General features: G+C 41.4%; 1 protein-coding gene across 3 annotated transcripts in view; it reads right to left on the reverse strand.

Annotated features, from left to right (window-relative positions):
* Window positions 1–768: 768 nt before the first annotated feature.
* vaspb (vasodilator stimulated phosphoprotein b) overlaps window positions 769–20,918 on the reverse strand; it is a 35,121-nt gene continuing 14,971 nt past the window's right edge. The window contains exons 2-14 of one of the 3 annotated variants that reach the window (XM_014410016.4): window positions 13,888–14,059; window positions 10,863–11,043; window positions 9,569–9,635; window positions 8,172–8,284; window positions 7,031–7,299; window positions 6,686–6,819; window positions 6,466–6,517; window positions 4,348–4,375; window positions 4,202–4,241; window positions 3,939–3,995; window positions 3,263–3,332; window positions 2,303–2,360; window positions 769–2,213 (exon numbers count right to left, since the gene is read on the reverse strand). In XM_014410016.4, the coding sequence (XP_014265502.2) occupies window positions 2,179–2,213; window positions 2,303–2,360; window positions 3,263–3,332; window positions 3,939–3,995; window positions 4,202–4,241; window positions 4,348–4,375; window positions 6,466–6,517; window positions 6,686–6,819; window positions 7,031–7,299; window positions 8,172–8,284; window positions 9,569–9,635; window positions 10,863–11,043; window positions 13,888–14,059 (1,276 nt within the window). In that variant the 3' untranslated portion in view covers window positions 769–2,178. Of the gene's footprint in view, window positions 2,214–2,302; window positions 2,361–3,262; window positions 3,333–3,938; window positions 3,996–4,201; window positions 4,242–4,347; window positions 4,376–6,465; window positions 6,518–6,685; window positions 6,823–7,030; window positions 7,300–8,171; window positions 8,285–9,568; window positions 9,636–10,862; window positions 11,044–13,887; window positions 14,060–20,918 lie in introns of all 3 variants that reach the window. The other 2 variants (XM_004543976.6, XM_004543979.5) reach the window with 2 other exon arrangements.

A 20,918-nucleotide genomic window follows, 5' to 3' on the forward strand; every position in this document is an offset into this window, starting at 1 on the left:
ATGGACAAGAAGTTCACCCCAATTTAACTAAGAAATAATATGAAAAATGTTTCTACTCGATAAAGTTGCATACATTGTAATTTTGTATAAAAATAAACTAGTTTTTTGGACATGTACGTCAGTTCCGTAAATAATAATGCTATTTTATCAAATCTGACAGCATATACGTAAAAATTTAACCCTTCAGACGTTATTAGAATAAAAAATAAATAAAATACACAATTTTAAAAAGTACACAACCCTTATGTGGAAAATATTTCAGATGCCGATTTTTGTTTTACTACTGTCCAAGATCTATGTTCAGATTTTGATTGGGAGTAAGCAGAATTACAAATCAGTATATCAGAGACACAGCTCAGGTTGAGCGCTTTGGAGACAGAAATCAGAGATGCAAGGCTGACATGGTTTGGACATGTGGAGAAGTGGGATAGTGGATATACTGGAGAAAGGATATTGAATATCGAGCTTCCAGGCAGGAGGAAAAGAGGAAGACCACAGAGAAGGTTTGTGGATGTAGTGATGGAGGACATACAGACTGATGGGGTAACATAAGAGGATGCTAGATATAGGGCGAGATGGAGGATGATGATCTGTCATGAGGAACCCTAAAAGGGAGCAGCCAAAAGAAGACTGACAATTTCCCAAGTTCTAAGTAAACATTTTTATGCATAAATAGTTTAGGATTTTAAATATAGCAAAATGTGTGCAGCAGAGCCCACACTCCATAAAATTCAAATACAATAGAAAAGATGAGTCCAGACAAAGTGATGCGTTTCAAGAAGCAACTGTATTCGACTATAAAGGCATTTCTAATCCAGTGTCTCTAAGCTGTTTTCTTTATATTTCAGTGTAAAAAGCCTAGACTCTAGAAAAAAGAAAGTAAACAAAAAACAACAAAACATTTCATTAGAAAACAAATCATTGAAAAAAAAAAGATAATGAAATTCCCATTCACCAGTCATTTCAATTAAAATAGAAACACCTTTTTTGCTAACATTTCCCTCAAAACAAATATATATTTTCCATATATATATATATTTATATATTTATTCTCAAGGCAGTTGGTCATGGCCAAATTAATTGACCTCATCATGGCCATTTTTCATGTTTCAAAATTAGAAAACGGATCTAGAAGGGAAAAAACACAACAAAACAAAGAAAAAAAATATAACAACAAGCGGAAGCACAGTGGACAGCAGGAGCGCCACACTGGCCAATGAATAAGGTCTCATTTTAAGTGAGAGGGAATAGTCTATCAAGGCGGTGTGGCACACGCACACACACACACATCCTCTGGAACAAGTGCAATGCAAAGAGAATAAGTTTCTCACATCATAAAACTACAACATACTCCTCTTTCACAGCACTCTGGTTGAACACTTCCCTTTGCTTGTCTCCTCTTCCTCTAGTATCTCTGTGCAGCAGGAGTGTGAAGGCTTTCGTTGTGCCGCTTTAGTTCTTAGTCTTTGGCGGGAGCTTAAAGTCCACTTGACTGAGATATGCTGCAGTATTAAAGAAGATGGCTTCACTGTTTCGTTTGATTTTTTTCCCCTCTCCACATCCAGCTGCCACACAGACTAGCAGAAGTCTCAATATTTTCATGGCAACTGAGAAAAGGAGAAAATGATCCCAGCATGCCAGCCTCTTTCTATTACAGTAAAAAATATGACTAATACAGTGTGCCTGAATACTGAAGACTTCTCTACCAGGAAAAATGGTGCATCTGATAGCAGAAGGAGAGGACACAAGCAGCAGGGGTTCTGCAACAAAGAGGGGTTAGAGATGGCAAACTTGCAAGAGCAACTCTGGCGGTAGTTAAGTGCTCTGAAATGATTCAGATGAACGGGACACAAAAAGGGCACGACGGGACGGCTGAGCGGGAAGAGATGGTACAGATGGGGACATCACCGCTGCAATAAAAGCAAGTGATGGTTAAAAAGTGCCAAATGGCGACTTGAGGAGGTTCCCTGGGTTACCATTAAGATGAAGTGAATATGGATGTTGTACAGTAAGCACATATGCTCATGTGTTTGTGTAAGAGAGAGAGAAGAGAAAATGTGTAGACGATAAAGAGAAATCCCTGGGCTACATGAGAGGGTGACGTGGAGGAAAGGCCTCAGCGGACCTCGATCAGCTCCACCCATCGCATCCCTCTGTTACACCTGACGCTCAGCAGAACTATGTGCTTCTCTTCTGAAGCTCCTGAATAAAGGCTGTGAAAGCAAAGAGAAACACACAGTAAGTACACAAAGTAGCTGATACTGGAGCAAAATTAAAGTTTTTTTTCAAAGTGTAATCTAACCTCCAATAATTTCCTCTTTGACTTTTTGTAGTTCTTTCCGCACTTCCTCCAAGATCTCCTGCAGAAAAATAGGACAAACCGTTAGCCATGGCAATACATTTGTGATTTAGGAAAAAAAAAATGTTTATTTGCAGTAACTAGGTGACATGTGAAATCTCCATATACATACAACATATATTTTTCTGACTTGTGGCAGAACACAATGCATTGGTGTTGACCAGAAAAATTTAGGTTTCTCTAAACCTCTGTCAGGATTAAGACCTTTTCATGCATGAAACCTATAACATTGTTGGCTTTATCAACTGGACTGAATTCTGTCATTTAGGCATGGGTTATTTTTATGGAAATCTGCAAACACAATGACGATCCACATTACCTGCAGTTTGCTTGCAAGATTTAACAGTACAACAGTGACATAATGCATGAGGTCAGACTGTCTTTTTGCATGGCAGCTTTATTTTGATAGATGCTTTGATAACTAAAGAGGCCACTTCCTATGTGTAGCTATGGGAACAAACATCCCACACATCAGATTAGAAATAACAGGAGCTTGTGAAGTATGATTATATACACCACATCTGTGATAAGATCCGGACTGCTCCTGTCCCAAGCTGGGAATGTAATTATTGTCAGTAGTTAATATTATTGCTGTTGTGCCAGCTGCATAAACGCACACCAACCTGTTTGTGACACACTCAACAACACACTCCTGGAAACAGCTGGAAGCTACAAACTACCTTCATTTCAACAGTCTGAGACTGCCATTGTCAAACTGTTGTCAAAAAGTGACCTCAAGCCAGCATATTCAGATGGAGCCAGATTCATGCAAAACAAAACGAGTATCAGAAGCTTTAGAGAAATCAGCTTTCTCATTTACATAACAAAAATTCAGATCCAAACATTCAAGTGTGGCTGTTTTGGCCAAGAACTGACGATCGCTGGGTCGATGAGCATATTTACCTGTTTCATTTTCTCTAAATCTGAGTCATCGGCTCCACTTGCTTCATTATTATTGCTTGCAGCCTTTGCCCTGTAACAAAACATGAAACAGACATGCAAATATTTTATGTTTATCTTTCCACAAAACAGGTGCAGCATATTCATCAAATGCATTGCCACAGTATAGAGCAAATGAAGAACCAGTGAATGGAAGAATGCAGAAATGAAATGAAGGTTAACCTATGTAAACTCATTAACCTACCTTTCTGAAGCTGAAGGATGCTGACGAGCTATAAATTAATGCCTGATATTAACTGATCTAGCTAGCACAGGTTTAAGAGTAGTGTATGGCTCTGTTAGGACCTTTTACCACAAAAACTACGTGTATGTTCTTGAACTACAACATAGAGACAAACAAAGCCATCAAAGATGTCAGAGAGGACAGAGCCAACCCCAGCTGAGAGAAGTGACTTGAAAATAAGCATGAATCATAGACCCAGGCTCCCATCTTATTAGTCAGTTTTCAGAGACGGCACACTCAGCTGCTACATCTACGGGTAGCTTGGGTGCACGCCATTCTCCCATCCATTAGATGGTGCTATCAACTGTAAAATATGCTACCCCAGCATGAAGATTTGAGAGGGAAGAATAAAGGAAGGGGTGCTAAAGGTCATGAATTAATGGGGCACATGTATACCTGGGAACTTGGGACAATGAGGAAGTGGAGTCCATGCTCTTGGGGATGGAGTTATTCCTGTTAGTGAGACACACACACACACACTCTCGCTCTTAAAATGAAAATGGACGACATTCGCACACACGCACAAAAAACTCACGTTTGTGCAAAGACGCAGGGGTGGACACAAAAACGTGCGCACACTGGTGAACAGGGTGAACCGACACATGGGACACCTGGAGGTGACAGATTTACTGCAGGGAAATAACTGCGTCTTGGCTCACCTGATCATAGAAGGTTTCTCCCAAGGTCTTCTGACGGCGTCTGAAAAAGAAAATGTATGAAAACACGAGTTGTTAATCTTCACTCATATCAGTATATCAGAATGAACGTAGGTGGCATGCTACAGACAAAACTGTTCAGTTCTCACCACTTTGACTTGGAGACTCTGACTCATCCTGTGGAGAGGAGGGAAGAAAAAACATGGAGACTTCTCTTAACAGTGAGTCATCCTCAGCCTTGAGTGGTTGGTTACATGTAAAAACACTCTACATTTGTCTGGTGTTACATAAAGGGAACCGATTATGCTTCTCATTACTTTCTGGCATGTCTATATTGTTATGTTACAATGATACTGGTGTCAAATGATGACATCTTATCTGTAAGTGTGAGTTGAAAACTCAGGCTTCAACCGTTTATTCTACTCTTGGCAATGTTTAATAACCTGCCAACGTGAGCACAGAAACCTATGGAAGCCCGTTTCCGCCACTAAAAAAAAAAAAAAAAGGATCCATAACTCAAAATTTTGAGAAAAGCAACTCGAAATTTCAAGTTAGCGCTGCCAATCAGTAATCTACGTGAATGACGTCATTTCCATGTTACCCGGAAGCTGAAGCCCTCAGCTACAAATGCTACAGCTAAGCTACCGGTATTACATCCAGTCATGAATGCACAGATTGCTGAGTGTTTTCAGCCTGGCTTCACAAATGATGAAATCCCTGTGTTATTAGCTGAATCACATGGTGTTACTATCAGCAAACATACTTTAATTTGTTGGGATCCGTTTTTGAGTGCGCAGTCCTGCGCCATATGCTTCCGGGTAACAAGAAAGCGACCTCATTCACGTATATTTTTGATTGGCAGAGCTAACTCGAAATTTTGAGAAAAGTAACTCGAAATTTCGAGTTATATTTCTCGAAATTTCGAGATAATAACTCGAAATTTCGAGATAATAACTCGAAATTTCGAGTTATGGATACTAGCTTTTTTTTCTTTTTAGTGGCGGAAACGGGCTTCCATAGAAACCCCACCCACCTGCTGTTTAAATGTTTTATTTACGAGGGGCAACCAATCAGGACAAAGCTGGCTTACAGGGGAGAGTATATCAGTAGCTAGTAGTAACGGCTTGTTTTATATATTGAATGAACTATGGGGCTGGGTCGAGGCTCACTGTAAGATAAATAAGGGTTCTCCAAAAAGTTGATTCTGTTCATCTGGATGTAGCTTTTTGTGGGAGAAACGTTTCGTCACTCATCCAAATGATTTCTTCAGTCTCAGCTGACTGCAGGTTTCTCCAATCTTATAAACAGTACATTTGCATAATGACTGAAACCAGCCCACTGAAGGAACAATGGGCTGGGAGGTCAGTTCCTTAATTTTAATTTTGCAAATTCTCATGACCATTGATCAACAACCACTGACCAAAACCCACTGATCAATAGCCATGAGTACCATTCACAGAGAGTTGGGGAATGGCTGCAAACACAGCATTGTAAGATGGCGTAAGATGTACCCCTAGGCCCCCTCCTTGATTCAGAGATGGTCTTTCCCTTTTCACGTAAATGGCCTCCTTGACTTCGCGCTCAAACCAGCGTTCTTCCCTGTCCAGGATGTGTACATCCTCATTGAAGGAGTGTCCACTGGCCTGTAGGTGTAAACAGACTGCAGAGTCCTGGCCTGACGAGTTAGCTCTTCTGTGTTGTGCCATCCGCTTCGCCAGAGGTTGTTTGGTTTCCCCGATGTATAAATCCTGGCAATCCTCCTGGCACTTAACAGCGTACACTATGTTACTCTGTGTCGGGGGACCCGATCCTTGGGGTGGACCAGTTTTTGGCGCAGCGTGTTTTGGGGTTTAAAAGCCACAGAGACCCGGTGTTTAGAAAAAATGCGTCTCAACTGCTCCGATACTCCTGACACGTATGAGAATTTGCACAATTAAAATTAAGGAACTGACCTCCCAGCCCATTGTTCCTTCAGTGGGCTGGTTTCAGTCATTATGCAAATGCACTGTTTATAATATTTGGGGAAACCTGCAGTCAGCTGAGACTGAAGAAGTCACTTGGATGAGTGACGAAACGTTTCTCCCACAAAACGCTAAGTCCAGATGAACAGAATCAACTTTTTGGAGATTTACTCTATTGGATGATTGAGAATGCATCAAGACATAAATAAGGGCTATTTGAACTATAAAGGATGCAAAGCTACTTTAATAAAGTCCAAGAATAAAATTATCATTACAAAAACAATTTGACAAAAAGCCGACCCTCACATTATCTTGTGGTTTCACAGGTGGCTTCTCTCCAGTGTCTGCAGCTTTTCTCCTGATAAAGGAAAATAAAAATACTAAGTTTAATAATCAAGCAGAAAAACTTGCAAGAGCTGACTGAATATAACGCATGTAATAAATGATTATTGATCAAAAGACAAGTGAAGATTGTAACTAGTTAATATAAAACCTTATGTGGCTTCAAACCTGTGGCGTCACCCACCTGCGTGCCAAGATGGCACTCATTTCACCCATCAAACCCCCTCCTCCTCCTCCTCCAATGGATGCGTTGCTGCTGCGGGTGGACTCAGTTCTGGAAACTGGAGTTGGAGTTGGAGGAGCAGACGGGCCATCATCCTGCTGAGGGCAGCAAATAGCAAAAGGATGGATGGTGGTGTCACAGATCTACATCTCTAAATAACTCTTAGTATTGTGTCATTACAACAGCGGAATATCCAATTAGAATAATGAGAGAAGCACATGACAGATTGAGTGATTTGTCAATTGTATGCTAACGAGGCCTTTAACAGCAGCGGCAAAGTAACAGTCAAATCTGGCACATACACACCTTGGATACTTTGCGGAGTTTAGCTCCTGCAAGGGCAGCCGCCAAGCCCCCTCCTGCCCCTCCTCCCCCACCGCCAATGTCATTTCCGCCACCCGAAGTGGGCAGGGGTGGGGCCGGGGGAGGTCCTGTGGGAGGTGGTCCCGGAGGCGGGGGGATGCCAGCTGCTGGAGGAGGGGCAGGAGCTGGAGGAGGGCCAGGGGGTGGAGGAGGAGCCGGTGGAGGAGCGGGGCCTCCAGTGGCCAGTGGAGGAGCTGGAGGGGCTGGAGGAACTGGACAGAGAAGGACCATCAGTTTGCAAAGTATTCAGAGAAGATTCACACCAATGACAGCATGACGCAGGTAAACAAAATTCAAAACAATGCTTAGATGGCTTCTGTATGATACAGAGGGCATGACTGATCCTCACTATCTAAAACTGTCAAAAGCATAAACAGAGCATAGAGGCAGCACCTAAAGCACTAAAACAGCTCCTGCATCTAAAAATTCCAATTTAACTTAAACAGCTTGATTGATGCTCCATGTCTAGTGGTTTTATATTTTTCTGCGTTGGACAAACCACTTTTAATGTCTGATTTAATTGTGATTTGAATGCTGAATTTTCACTCTGCTGGACACTGGAATTACCAGCAGCATCTTATCTGCTTCCCAATCCTATAAGCACTTGGTTTATCTGGAGAGCATCCAGCAGCATGGTTTTGTACCCGGTGCAGCTGCACCCCCTCTGTGACTGCTTGTGGATACAGACACTCCAAGACCTTGATCGACAATTCTAATATATGATGTCTGATGTCAAGAAAGACGCGGCACAGATGTTGAGAGCACAGTTCTCGACGGTGTTGTGCATGAATCATTTACTATTACGGTTCAGAATTAGGGACAGCCTTCAGATTTTCCATCAACGTTTAAAAACAAAAAAACAAAAATTCAGCCAGTGAAAGAAAAAGTCACAACCTCTGTCTGACACGACCCTGTATCAGTCTTAAAATCCCCTGTTGTTTTTGGTACGCAGAATGAATTCCAGCTTTCCCTTCAGGGCGATCATGTGCTGCACATTTATCTGAGTATAACGCTGAAACAGAACAAAACTGAAGTGTATTAATGTCAAGTGGTGTTATGTTGACCAGCGCAGGTGTTTCCTGACCTGCAGCAGCTTGTCTTTCTCTTTCCAGCCTCTCTCTTTCCTGCCGCTCCCGCTCCTGTCTTTCTCTCTCCTGACGCTCCCGGTCCTGCTGTTCCAACCTCTGCTGCTCCAACCTGTGCACAAACAAACAAATCTGTCACATCTGTATGTGAACACATTTAAAATAAACCAAGAGCAATTACCATAAACTGGCCCACAATTAAATTAAAGTCTGAGACTCAGAAAGCCTTGAATCATGTGCAAGTGTCCTGTAGATATCTGAATTATTTATGCACCAGCCGCTGTTTCAGGGCAACTTCTAACATTTCAAACAAACAGTTTTATAAAATCTAGAGAATTTGGTAAAAGGACATGAGGTGAATTTCACTTTTAATTAGTCTATCACTAAAAAGTCCACAGCTGGTCAAAATGATCCAATGCGAGTTACCTCGGTTGGCTACATCTCTCTCCTCTCCCCAACACATCTGCCACTCATAACAGCTGATTACAGAGCACCACACATACACTGTACACAGTGTACACACACTAAAGTGCAGAGCCACACACATGCCCGTAATCACACATGATGTCAAGCAGCGAGCCAAGGAAAGGGTGAGGGGCGATCGCATTCATGTCTGTTATTCTGCCTCTTTTCACAACTGCTGAACATCATCGATGTTTACAGCTGCAAATATTACCCACAAACACCTGCATCTCTGTTGGACTTTTAAGGTTTTAGAAGCTCCCTGAGCCTCAGCGCGCCACTGGATAATGAGACAGCCAGGCAAGCAGCAATGCCGATTATAAAATCCACCTAGACTCTGATCTTTATCACCTTTTAGTGTAAATAAGATTAAAAGGTTAATGCTTAGTCCATGCGAGTCCAAGTGTCTCGCTGATGGGACAGGCTGATGGAGACATGGCGGGAAAATGTAAGCGGGAAAATGTAAGCAGCATCCACTTTACTGTCTTTTTAACCTTTAAACTACACGGGCTGACTAAGGCTTTAACAGCGTCAGCGTCAAGCTAATGCCATCAAATCCTCTGCATATGCGTGTGTGCCCTAACCCTGCCAAGTGGACTACTGCAGAGCCAAAACAGCTCGACTTGCTATTGATTGTTATGCAACTGAACCCAGGAGATTGTTTGCATCAGTTAGAAAACATACACTTCACATGGCCGCACAGTACCGTAAGCTCACATAAGAGGTAAACAAAAAAGAATCAGAAAAAATATCTGATTATTAAACAAACAGTCATTTACGACCAAGCTGAAACCTGGAAATGTAATCAGAGTTATCAGCTGAACCAAGCCCAGAAGATATGCAAGCGGAGAAGCAGTAAAATGCGACCAGCGGTGGATTACAACTAGCAAAGTGAAGAAGGCGGACTGCATTTAGCAGAAAGTCTTCAAGGTACCTCCGCTGTTGTTCAAGCTCTTCAGGAGAAGGCCCATTTGACATGGGGCGGGGGAGGGTAGCATAACCTGCCAAAACAGAAAATAGAAAACATTTGTGATGATTACTATGAAGCAATAACTCCTGACACGCTCAAGTTTATCCAATCTGTGCTTTTACAGACGTACACACTTTTTTATATCTGTGCTGTTGATACTGTACAAAGTCTGCAGACAGTGTGGACAGCCACGATATGACACACAGGGACCTCAAATGGGTGGTGCCCACTAATCAAGCATTTACAATGCTACATTTTATCAAGTATTTTTCATGGCTCAGCGACACAGGATATACAGAGTATTCATTTAAATAGCCAGCTGTTGTAAATAAGCAGAGGTAAGAACAACACTGACTATGAATAAGTGCTGAAACTGTTAAAAATGAACACATTTTAAAAAAACAAAACAAAACAACAACAGAAGTTCTAATTATGTGTTCGATGAATACCAGGATTCCTTCTGAGGAAATATTCAAACTATTTTCTATTTAACAGGATTGGATGGACACGTGTGGACTGATGTCTAAGAAATAGTGTGTTTAACTCTAACAGCCACAGTGTAGGACGCAGCTCTATCGCAGGTCCTTCATCCCAACAGCGGTCAGACTGTACATTACACACAATAGATACCTACAAAAATAAAGGTTTACTCCCACTGCACTTTATGCACATATGAAAAATATGACAATGACAAATACTTATTGTATATAGCAACCATTTGTAAATAGTAGAAATGACACTTGTATCATTTTTTTTCCTTATTTAAAAATAAATAAATAAATCCAGTGTTGCTGTAACATGTGAATTCCCCCAGTGTGGAATTAATAAAGTCTACGTCTAAATGACAAAATGTGATCTGAGTGAGTAATTTTCATGCATTTACACCAACTCTGTGCACAACTGTAGCCAGCACAGCAGCACGAGGCCAAACAAATAACATTATTTGACTTTTTTATATCTACCCAGCTACCCTGTTTGTTGTACATCACTGTGAATCATACTCATCACTTGAAGGAAGCTTGTTAGCAAGGTGTTTCATGCGGTCCAGGGCGGTGTTAATATCAGCTCAATCACATGCCTTTTTTCTCTAACTGATTGACAAGAAACACATATATAACCTCTGTGTGGTGTTAGTATAATGTTTACCATGTTCTGGCTGATAAGTTACCACAAAACAGGAAGTTGTAAGTTTGGGACGTTTTCATTCGTGCTGGAGTCATAAGCAAAGTCCATGGAGTAGCTACAGATGCTAATTTACCTGCGTCTGCCATGGAGTTGAGGACCTCCAGAGCGTGGCTCATGCCATTGGCAAATAAAGCAGCATCCTCCTTGCTGCCAAAGTTGAGTCCCCAAACTTGTCGGGCATCCCGCCACTGGTGAAAATTAGGTGTGGCCTGATTATACTTGAGGCCTCTAATGATTGGACAGTTTATAACAACCTGAGGAGGAGAAAGAGAGCAGAGGAGTTACAAAGTCGTTTAAAAATAAATTATATATCCAAAACAACTTCTAAAATCTCCACAACCTAATATCCCTGCTTATGCATAACACGACTGTATCTGCTTAAATGTTTGTGGTATGCTGGTACAGATTCCAACCACCAGGTGGTGTGAAGCTTATGGAGCTGGGGAAAAACGTTCTGGGTTTGAGTGTTTGCCTGAATGTGCTGACATGCCATTTCACTATTTGTTTAACAGCCTCTGGATTCCACAGAGGAGAGGGGAGGATAGGAGACCCTGTCACAGGGGGGCAGCATGCACTGAATGTAAGGGTAGCAAGTTCATCTGCCACTGTAGACATCATCATCATCATTAAAAATAAACAAATACAACTTCAGTCTTCCTGTTTAAAAATAGCAAGGTAGTGTGTAGATGCAAAGAGAATTGCATCACGAATCAGGATAAAAGGAATCAAGTAAAACCTGTGGCATGATGAAAAGCCTTAATGCCGCAGGTTCCACTTGTGCTTTTTAACTCGTCTTAAATCACACCAGGATGCATAAAACAAGCGTGACACCACAAAGACACTTCTAAAGACACCACAGGCACAAGAAAAAAGAAAAAAAGGAAGAGGAGAACATGAAAAGGAGAGACAGAAAATTCTCATTTTCTTCCTGCTGCTCTCATTAACCACAAGCCTAAACTCACTTGGATGTTTCCGTCAGACACAAATATAGAGTCCTTACTGGGTATCAAACTACGTCCTAAATTGTCACAGGAAATGGCTGAACAGGCTAACTATCTCACAGGAAACATCTTCCACTTTAAGACACGTCTCTGGGGAACACTTCAGAGTGCTGAATGTTTAAAGAAGGGGAGAGAGAGAGACACTAAGACGGGCGTATCAAGAACAGACGCACCCAAACTCAGGCTGCCCTGCTTTGTAACATGGAATCGGTTCACCTTTATCAGCTGGGGAGTCATAATCTGGTGATAACCACAAAGACACGCCTTCATTATCCTCTGCTTTGAGCACTCAAAACTGAAGGAAGACTTTCCTACATGTTATGCCAAAGGCATGCTGACAATGCACAAAAAACAGCTTTGCATGTTTGCGTGCACCTCTCGCAAACTGACAGTAATCAAAAGCATGAATGTGGTGGAAGTGCTCTTGCTTAAGACAACAGTTGATTCAAAGCTCAGCTCAGCAAAATCTGTAAGATTAAAAGCACTGAAAGGAATTAAAACACAGGCTTAAAGATAAATAAGGTAACCCAGGGCCTGTTTATAAGTGTAGTTAAGAGCAGCAAGTGTTTGGATAAACGGCTGCAAACGGCGTGAAGCAGTGATCGTGCTCCACACGCAAACTTAACGGATTCCCTGCTCCACCTTTCATCAGGTTTCATTAATTCATTCTGTGCCTAAAAGTAAATACTTCTGTCTGCTAGGTTCATGCGATCATATTTGCATCAGTGTTTATAAAATAATGAAAATTCATAGTGTTTCTAATACAGTGGCTCCCCACAGAAGCCTTGCTTGCTCCACCCCTCCCCCTTTCTGTCTCTCTCTCTCAGACACACAGACATCAGAGAGAAACTATGAGGAAACTAGTTAGACCATACACTGACCGGCCACTAAGTACACGTGATCAACTGCTCATTAATGCTAATATCTAGTCAGCCAATCTCATGGCAGCAACTCATGTACACATGGTCAAGATGACCTGCTGAAGTTCAACCCAAGCATCACAATGAGGAAGAAAGGTGATTTAACTGATTATAAATGTGGCATGATAGTGCCGCACAGACTGGCCTGAGTATTTCAGAAAGCTGATCTATGGGGATTTTCCCCACACAACCATTTATGGGGTTTACAAAGCATGGTCTGAAAGAGAAAATGTCCAGCGAGGGGCAGTTCTCTACAAGAAGATGTCAGAGGTCAGAGGAGCAGAGCCAGAGTGCTTTGAACTGATAGGAAGCCTGTCTAAAGAGCCATTTATTACAACCAAGGTATGCAGAGAAGCATCTCTGAACCATTGAAGCAGATGGGTTAGAGCAGATGACTGCACCAGGTGCCACCTCTGTCAGCTAAGAACAGGAAACTGAGGCTAAATTTCACACAGGCTCACTAAAATTGGACAACAGAAAAATTGGAAAAATGTCATCTGATCCGATCTTAGGTCTCAGTGGCATAAACAACATGAGACTGGTTCCATCCCGTCTTGTAGAGCACCTTTGGGATGTGGTGGAACAGATGAATCCCATTATGGATGTGCATCCAACAAATCTGAAGCAACTGTGTGATGACAAGTTAGCATGGACCAAAAAAATCTGAAGAATGTTTCCAGCACTTTGTTGAATCTGTGTCATGAATAATTATGGTAGTTCTGAAGGCAAGAGTTTGTATACTAGCCAGGTGTACCCAATAAAGTGGCCAGTGAGTGTAAATAACTGCAACATAAGGTAGAGTCTAAAACTGCTCTGCAACCAAACAAGGGGACAGAAAATAGGTTTGGTTGTGATTTATTATCCTTCCTGTGGCTTCTTGGATGGGCAGAGGGTTTAGGGGGGAGGGACATAAACAGCACAGTGGTAGACGATGTAAAAATGTTCTCAAGTGCTTCTAATAAAACTATACTTACAGTAAATACTCTCCATATAACAAACAGATACAGTTTAGGGTATCATTTACAATGATGTCAATGAATGGGCACCCAGTATTCTCACTCTTGCTTACTCAGACACCTTTAAACAACACAGACGCCCACAGGCCACATGACAGACACTACACACATCTCACAAAGCCAGACACTATGCTAAGCCTGCCCAAAGCTGGCAGATGTACCTGCTGATCTGTCTGCATCTTGCGTCCCACTACCCTAAAGGCATTGTTGCTTGGGTTGTGATAGATCTGCACCCTGCTGAAGGTTTGGGGTCCGGTGCCCGCAGGAAGCCACTTCTTATTGCCATCGTCATAGATCATCACAGTGGCCCGAGCCTGGCAAATACTTGATTCACTGAAAAACAGAGCACAAAGAAGAAATCATCAACATTCGTTTACAGCATTGCTTAGTTGACTCTTTAAAGTCTAAATAATCTACTTTTTGTCTGACTAGTACTCAGGCTTGTACTACCACAAGTTCAGCATTTCAAAGGGATCTTTCTGTTAACTTCATTTACCCTTATAGCCAAATAAAACTGGTTATTGACTCAGTAACCCAGGGTTCTAGTTACAAATGGGTTCACAGGAAGGAGTGGCGCTAGCAGCATCTGGCTAATCACGAACACAGTGTATTGGCAGCATAGGAATAGCAAAGTGTAATGTTAGAAAAATTTAAAACGCACAACACAGAATCAAAGCAACACAGGTGCTGCAGGGTGAGTGTGTGTGCCAGAGGAAAAGCAGTGTTCAGTATTCAAAGTGCTGTATGAATGCATGCAAGTTTTAGCCAGTAAGACTAGAAAGAGCTCAGATATGAATAAAGTTTAGCCTCCTTGAGGGTAAGAAGGAAAGCCAGCAAAATTTCCAAATGTAATTAGTTCTAATTAATGCTGATGGAACAATGAAACTGTTGTAAATTAATCTGAGGCCAACAGAGGAAAAAAGTAATAAAGCTGGATCTGAGAATTAACCTACTGACAGTCAGAGAAATGGTAAATGGCCTGTATTTTATATAGCGCCTTACTAGTCCCTAAGGACCCCAAAGCGCTTTACATATCCAGTCATCCACCCATTCACACACACATTCACACACTGGTGATGGCAAGCTACATTGTAGCCACAGCCACCCTGGGGTGCACTGACAGAGGCGAGGCTGCCGGACACTGGCGCCACCGGGCCCTCTGACCACCACCAGTAGGCAACGGGTGAAGTGTCTTGCCCAAGGACACAACGACCGAGACTGTCCAAGCCGGGGCTCGAACCGGCAACCTTCCGATTACAAGACGAACTCCCAACTCTTGAGCCACGATCGCCCCACAGAGAAACGCAAAGACTTCTGACCTTCCTATTTCGTATACAGAGGTCTCTGGGGTCTTGCAGGAATGGTGATGTTATGTACACACTGTCATGTACACAGTGATTTCATACCTGTTGAACATAATCTGCTCCGGAGCAGGTTAGGGTCAGAGTGCGTTACCATGGTGATGCCCCCCAGTAAGAAGTGATCCACCTTCACACTACAGAAAACTTCAGGGTTAACTCCGGGTTACCTAGATAAGTTGAAATCCTGCTTTGTAATATAGACATCTGGCAACTAAGAGTCGATTTCTGCTCTTCCAAGCCGGAACAAAAACACCCACTACATGCTGCCACAAAAACGAGGAAGAATTAAAACGATCCAAAGCCAAATTAAAGTACAGCCACAAAAATTAAACCACAGGTCTTTATAGTAGCGACGGCAACTTCAGCCGACAAAAGCATGAAAAGGTCTTTGTGAGCTCTGCTGCAAACATGTTTGTACTATAGAGTGTCATCGGAGAAATACACTAGACTGTCGTTTTTAGGGATGTGACAAAAACAGATACTTCAGTACCAAATCGATACCAACATCCTGAAAATGTGGAGGTACTTGTTCTTCTAAAGGTACAGCTGGGTACCTAACATACTCTAGATGCCTTAAGAGGAAACTCAGTCCACAGCAACAGTGTTTCATTTGTTTTGTTTACGTTAGCAACATGTTCTATTAATAACCTGAAATGTTTGCAAAAATGAAAAAAATTAAATAAAAATTTGGAAACATTCATTTGTGTTACTGCTGAGAATCAAGGACAATTAAGCAAACTACTAAAATTTCAGTTACACTGCATTTTTTGTATAAGGACAAAGAAGAACCAATATTAATTTATATCATATAAAGGCTGTGTGTTTTATGTGGGATTCAGCGTGAACTGCGGGAGGAACAGGAGAGGCCAACGAGGAAAGCTGAGGAAGAACTGCAGACAAATGAACGAAGAACAAAGTTTTTAGTCACGAGGGCCAGTCTTTCAAGACAAACCTAGTCTCATACTCACTAACCCACAAGGCCAGATTAAGAACATTTCAGTGTGTCCTAGGTTTCAAAAAACCCACAACACTAATATAACCAGCTTTGTTTGAGCTTCAAACGTGTCAGAAAACACACTAAACTGGAACGACAATGTCCTTTATTCACTGAAGTCTTAACCTTTATTTGCAAAGAAGCTGAAGTGTACATTCCTGTCTAAAAACTCTATATATTTTGTTAGAAAATGGGAAATAAGTACAAACATAAATGGAAATACAGAAAAAAAAAAAAAGTTTGTACAAGTCTAATAATCTTGAAGTCAGTATTTGTCAATTTTGGCATGTCAACCCTTATTTTTCAGCACAGCCTGAAATCTCTTAGGCAGCTTTTGTTCATTTAACTAGTCTTCAGGAATAGTCCTCCAGGCTTCTTGAAGGACATTCAAAGGTCTTGTTTGGATGTTGGCTGACTTTTGTTCTGTTCTCTGTCAAGATGATCCCACACTGCTTCGGTAATGTTGCGGTCGGCGTTCTGGGGAGGTCAATTTATGGCTGAGAGTGATACATTGTGTGTTTTTCTATCCACATCCATATCTTTTACCACACTGGCAGTGTGTTTGGGATCATTGTCATGCTGAAAAATGAAGCTGTGCTAATTAGAGGTTTTCTAGATGGTACTACATGGTGGATAAAAAAAAATGAAATGAAGTGAAAATACTTTTCTACATTTATAACCATCCAACCATGGCAGAGCCTGCCTCTAGTGCAGGGGTGGCCAACTCCAGGCCTCGAGAGCCGGTATCCTGCAGGTTTTAGATGTGTCCTTGATCCATCACAGCTGATTTAAATGGCTAAATTACCTCCTCAACATGTCTTGAAGTTCTCCAGAAGCCTGGTAATGAACTAATCATTTGATTCAGGTGTATTGACCCAGGGTGATGTCTAAAACCTGCAGGACACTGGCCCTCGAGGCCTGGAGTTGGCCACCCCTGCTCTAGCACCTCTCTCGTGACCTCCATACCTACCTATAGCAATTTGAACTTTTTGGGTCATTTGGTATACCCCACCCATTCCTCCCCGTTTTTCTTCTTTAGTTGATTCTTTAAAAATCAACTGAAGGCTAGATTTCCTACTATTTCTTAAAGGACCTGACTTTCAGATACTGTTTAGATAGAAGTGGCAAGCCTTCAAAAACCTTTTCTTCCACCTGTTCAGTTTCCTCTGATTTCTTTAATGACATACTGCACACTATGCTGAGCAACGTTTTAGTGAATAACTCTTTGGGCCTTTCTGGAGCAAAATTACTATTTTGTGTTATTGTGGCATTTATTTCAAACATTAAACTAAAGAATTATAAACACATTATGTGTTTTCGCAACAGGATGCTAGCAACAAAGAGCCTAAAGATATATTTTACAACTGGTTCTTTGTTCTCGGTTATCTGTAGACACAAAACTGGTTCATGTTTTGAGTGTGGTGTTTCTATGCTGAAATGATTCATAGATCAGTCTTAAGTGACTGAACAAAGAACAAAAATAAGAACAAGGAATGAACTGAAAATGAGTGAAAAAGCCGCCAATGTCAGAAGAAAAACCCGGAGAATATTCCACATTAACGATATCCACAAAGTCTAACGTCTTCAAAGCGACATAAAGAAATCAGTAGCCTACACGTGGGAAGAAAAAACAAAACAAAAAACCTAAAAATGCAGTATGGTGTTGATAACTGCTTGGATAAACAGATTAGTTTGATCCCAAACAAAACGCAACAATGGAAGCCGACAAAGACGGGAAGTTGTGCCGTGCTCTGCCAAACAGACGAGTCACTGGAATCTTCCACCTGCTTTCCATCAGCCTCCACCTCATCACACTTTAGAAGAAAACAGCCACATGTGCGCTGACATCAGTGGTATTAATAGGTTTATGCAGACAGACAAACAAAAAAACAAAACCATGTTTACTCAGGTATCTCGGGTAGGGCAGACGTGTTTAAAACAGAGATCTTAGAATAAACAAATATTCCTTCTCTACACACATATTTGCTTTTTCCTTGTGTATGCTGATAACATTGGACCAGAGTAATGGCGTAACATTTAAATAAATACCACTAAACACTGTAAAGTCTGTATTCATTCATTTAACTGTAAATCTTAATATATGCATGTTAATGTGCATGCGTGTCTCAGCTTAAAGCACAGCAAAACAGAAGAAACCAAAGTGTCGATAAATGGTGAGTAGAGGAGTTGTGCAGATGCAGAACAACAAAGGTTTTACGATCCCTCCCCCTCCTCTCCTTATTTTCCCTGCATGGTCTCCCTATAGTCCCCTAATCCATCTCTTCCACCTCTCCCTCCATCTGTCCCGCCCGTGATACAATCTGCTACTTCCTGTGACACAGCACCAAAGCCCAGCCCACTTCCTGTTGCCAGCAATGCCTAATAAGGACTCATCCAGCCTGAACAATGGATGCATGCATGCACACTCGGAAGAAGAAGAAAAAAAACAAAACAAAACAAGGCCATATATATTATATACCTAATTATATATTATACGTTATGCAACTTCATAAAAATTCAGTCCATATTTACTAAAGAACAGCAAAAACAAAACAAAAAAACAAACAAGGATAGTAAGGAGCCAAGCATTAGGATTTCATGAGTGATTAAGTGTCTGGGATTGTGGACTCCAACCAGGAACAACTTGAATTTTTAGGCCTGCAAATATCCCGAAACAGGAGGATGTCTGGTGCAAACAGTGTGTAAATTAAACATGCGTGTGTGTAAGTGACTTCACGACAGCCACGCAGCTTCAGGTTTGCTGTCAAACTTCAAAATGCCTTCCTGTTATTGTGTTATTTGGCACGTCTTACAATAACTGCGCTGATATTAAATGTTGGCTCACTCTTTCCAGAGTGACTTTTTGTTGTCTGTGCTACCTGTAGTCCTGTAGACATTTGTGTGGGTGTTATCTGTCTGGGGAAAAAAAAAAATAACAACAGAAACCCCTTCTTAAAATACTGGGTTCAAGTCAGTCACTGCAACTGTGCATATTTTTCTTCCTCTAAGGTTTGCAAACATCAGTTAACAACTAACAGATATTTTCAAACAGGTTAAAAGTTCTAAAAAGACATTTTTGCAGTGTCTTGTGTTTCAGAGACTAAAGATGCAGTTCTATCATATCTGCATGTACATCAGTCATTAAGTAACAAGCATGTGCATTAGAGGGGCATAGATAGGTCATGAAGTGCCTGGGGATGGGAATCACTGGGAATTATTTTGAACATGATAGTACAACTCAAAAGAGAAAAAGAACAAAACAAAAAAATACTCCATTATTTAGTAACTACTTATCATCACTTTTACTTCCCGTTTCTGCCTTATCCCTTCATAAATCCTTCCTTATAATTGTCTACATATATTTAGTTTGGTAACACGAGTAACACACCAAGAGATACTTTTTTTTTTAAAATAATATGTTTACATACACATGCATACACATATAGCTATACACACACAGTGTGTGAAGAGTGGATAGCGGACAAGAGCACCCAATCAAAGTCCTTCCTCTTCCTTCTACCCTGCAAAAACCATCATTTTGTTCTACATTTTAAACCCGAGTTGTGCTGGGACAGTGAGTAATGAACTTCAGCAATCTGTTCCACAACGTCACTCCACATACAGACATGCAAAAACTTTTTAACATTGCACAAACACAGATGTTTTAAATCGAATTCCCCGCTTAACCGGATCCTCCATCTCTTAAAAAAAAAGAAAAAAAAGAAATGTAGTGTATTGTCAGGAAGCAGGCCGCTTATTGCTTTATACGTAATTTGTGCAGCATGACAAAGAACATCAGTGAGTTTTAATAGTTGTGACTTCAGGAACAGTGGATTTCAGTATTGTGGATTATCGTTATGGCACTTTAAAGTGAACATTTGGAAGTATTGCCCCAAACCTTTGCACAGTAATTCAAATACAGTGACATCTGTTGGTGTCAGTATAGACAAATTCCCATTTAATTATTACTTTTGTCCTCAGCAGCCTTCCTGTTGTATAGGAGTAAGTTGGCAGCCACTTGGCTGACCGCTGGGAGCCAAGTGGAGTCGAGTCCCCTCATTCAGACTGATGGCAACACGCTGGCAAACCTCTGACAATCACTCTGAGCTCGTCAGTATCATGTTTTAATTTCAGCTTAAAGCTCAAATTAATAACAGAAATAACATTTTAATAACAGCTGACAAAGAATGGATTTTACAAACATTTTAGTTTTACTAAGTCAACTCATCAGCAATGAGCATGCTGTTGGGATTGCAGGGCAGTTTATGGGAACTGGGAGGGGACAGAGACTTAGGACTGGGAAATTGATGCATATTTAATGGCAGAGAAAGCAAGGGCTCAAGAGTGAGACTGAGAGTGAGCAGCTGCATTATTGATAGAACTACGGACACTGAGACTAAAAGCATGTGTGGCAGACACGCGCATAAAGACAGACTTTCACACACCCTCCCCACCTGTCAAGCTGCCAACACATCCACCTGTGCTGACCCGCCCGCTGGGTATAACAGGCTGCAGTGCAGAGGGCTCGCAGCTGGGTCTGATCGGACTGCTTTTTAGTGCTAGAATAAAACCACAACAGGCGTGGTCATAAACAACCTATTCCTGTCCTTCCTTGAACAAAGACCACCAATCTAGTGAAGCTGAATGTAGGCAAACTAACCAAGTACAGATGATTTAAGAGGTTTTCTCTTAAGCACAAATAGGTCACCGACTGCTGCTCTGGGAAGGATTTAAGCCAACAGCCTCAATGCAAGAATGGACTTCACCACAGGAAGTGATCACCTGACTGATATGCAAATTGCTCATTTATTGCAACACGGCTGAGTCCGTCATCGCT

This window comes from Maylandia zebra, linkage group LG14 (assembly GCF_041146795.1).
Source record: "Maylandia zebra isolate NMK-2024a linkage group LG14, Mzebra_GT3a, whole genome shotgun sequence".
NCBI lineage: Eukaryota > Metazoa > Chordata > Actinopteri > Cichliformes > Cichlidae > Maylandia > Maylandia zebra.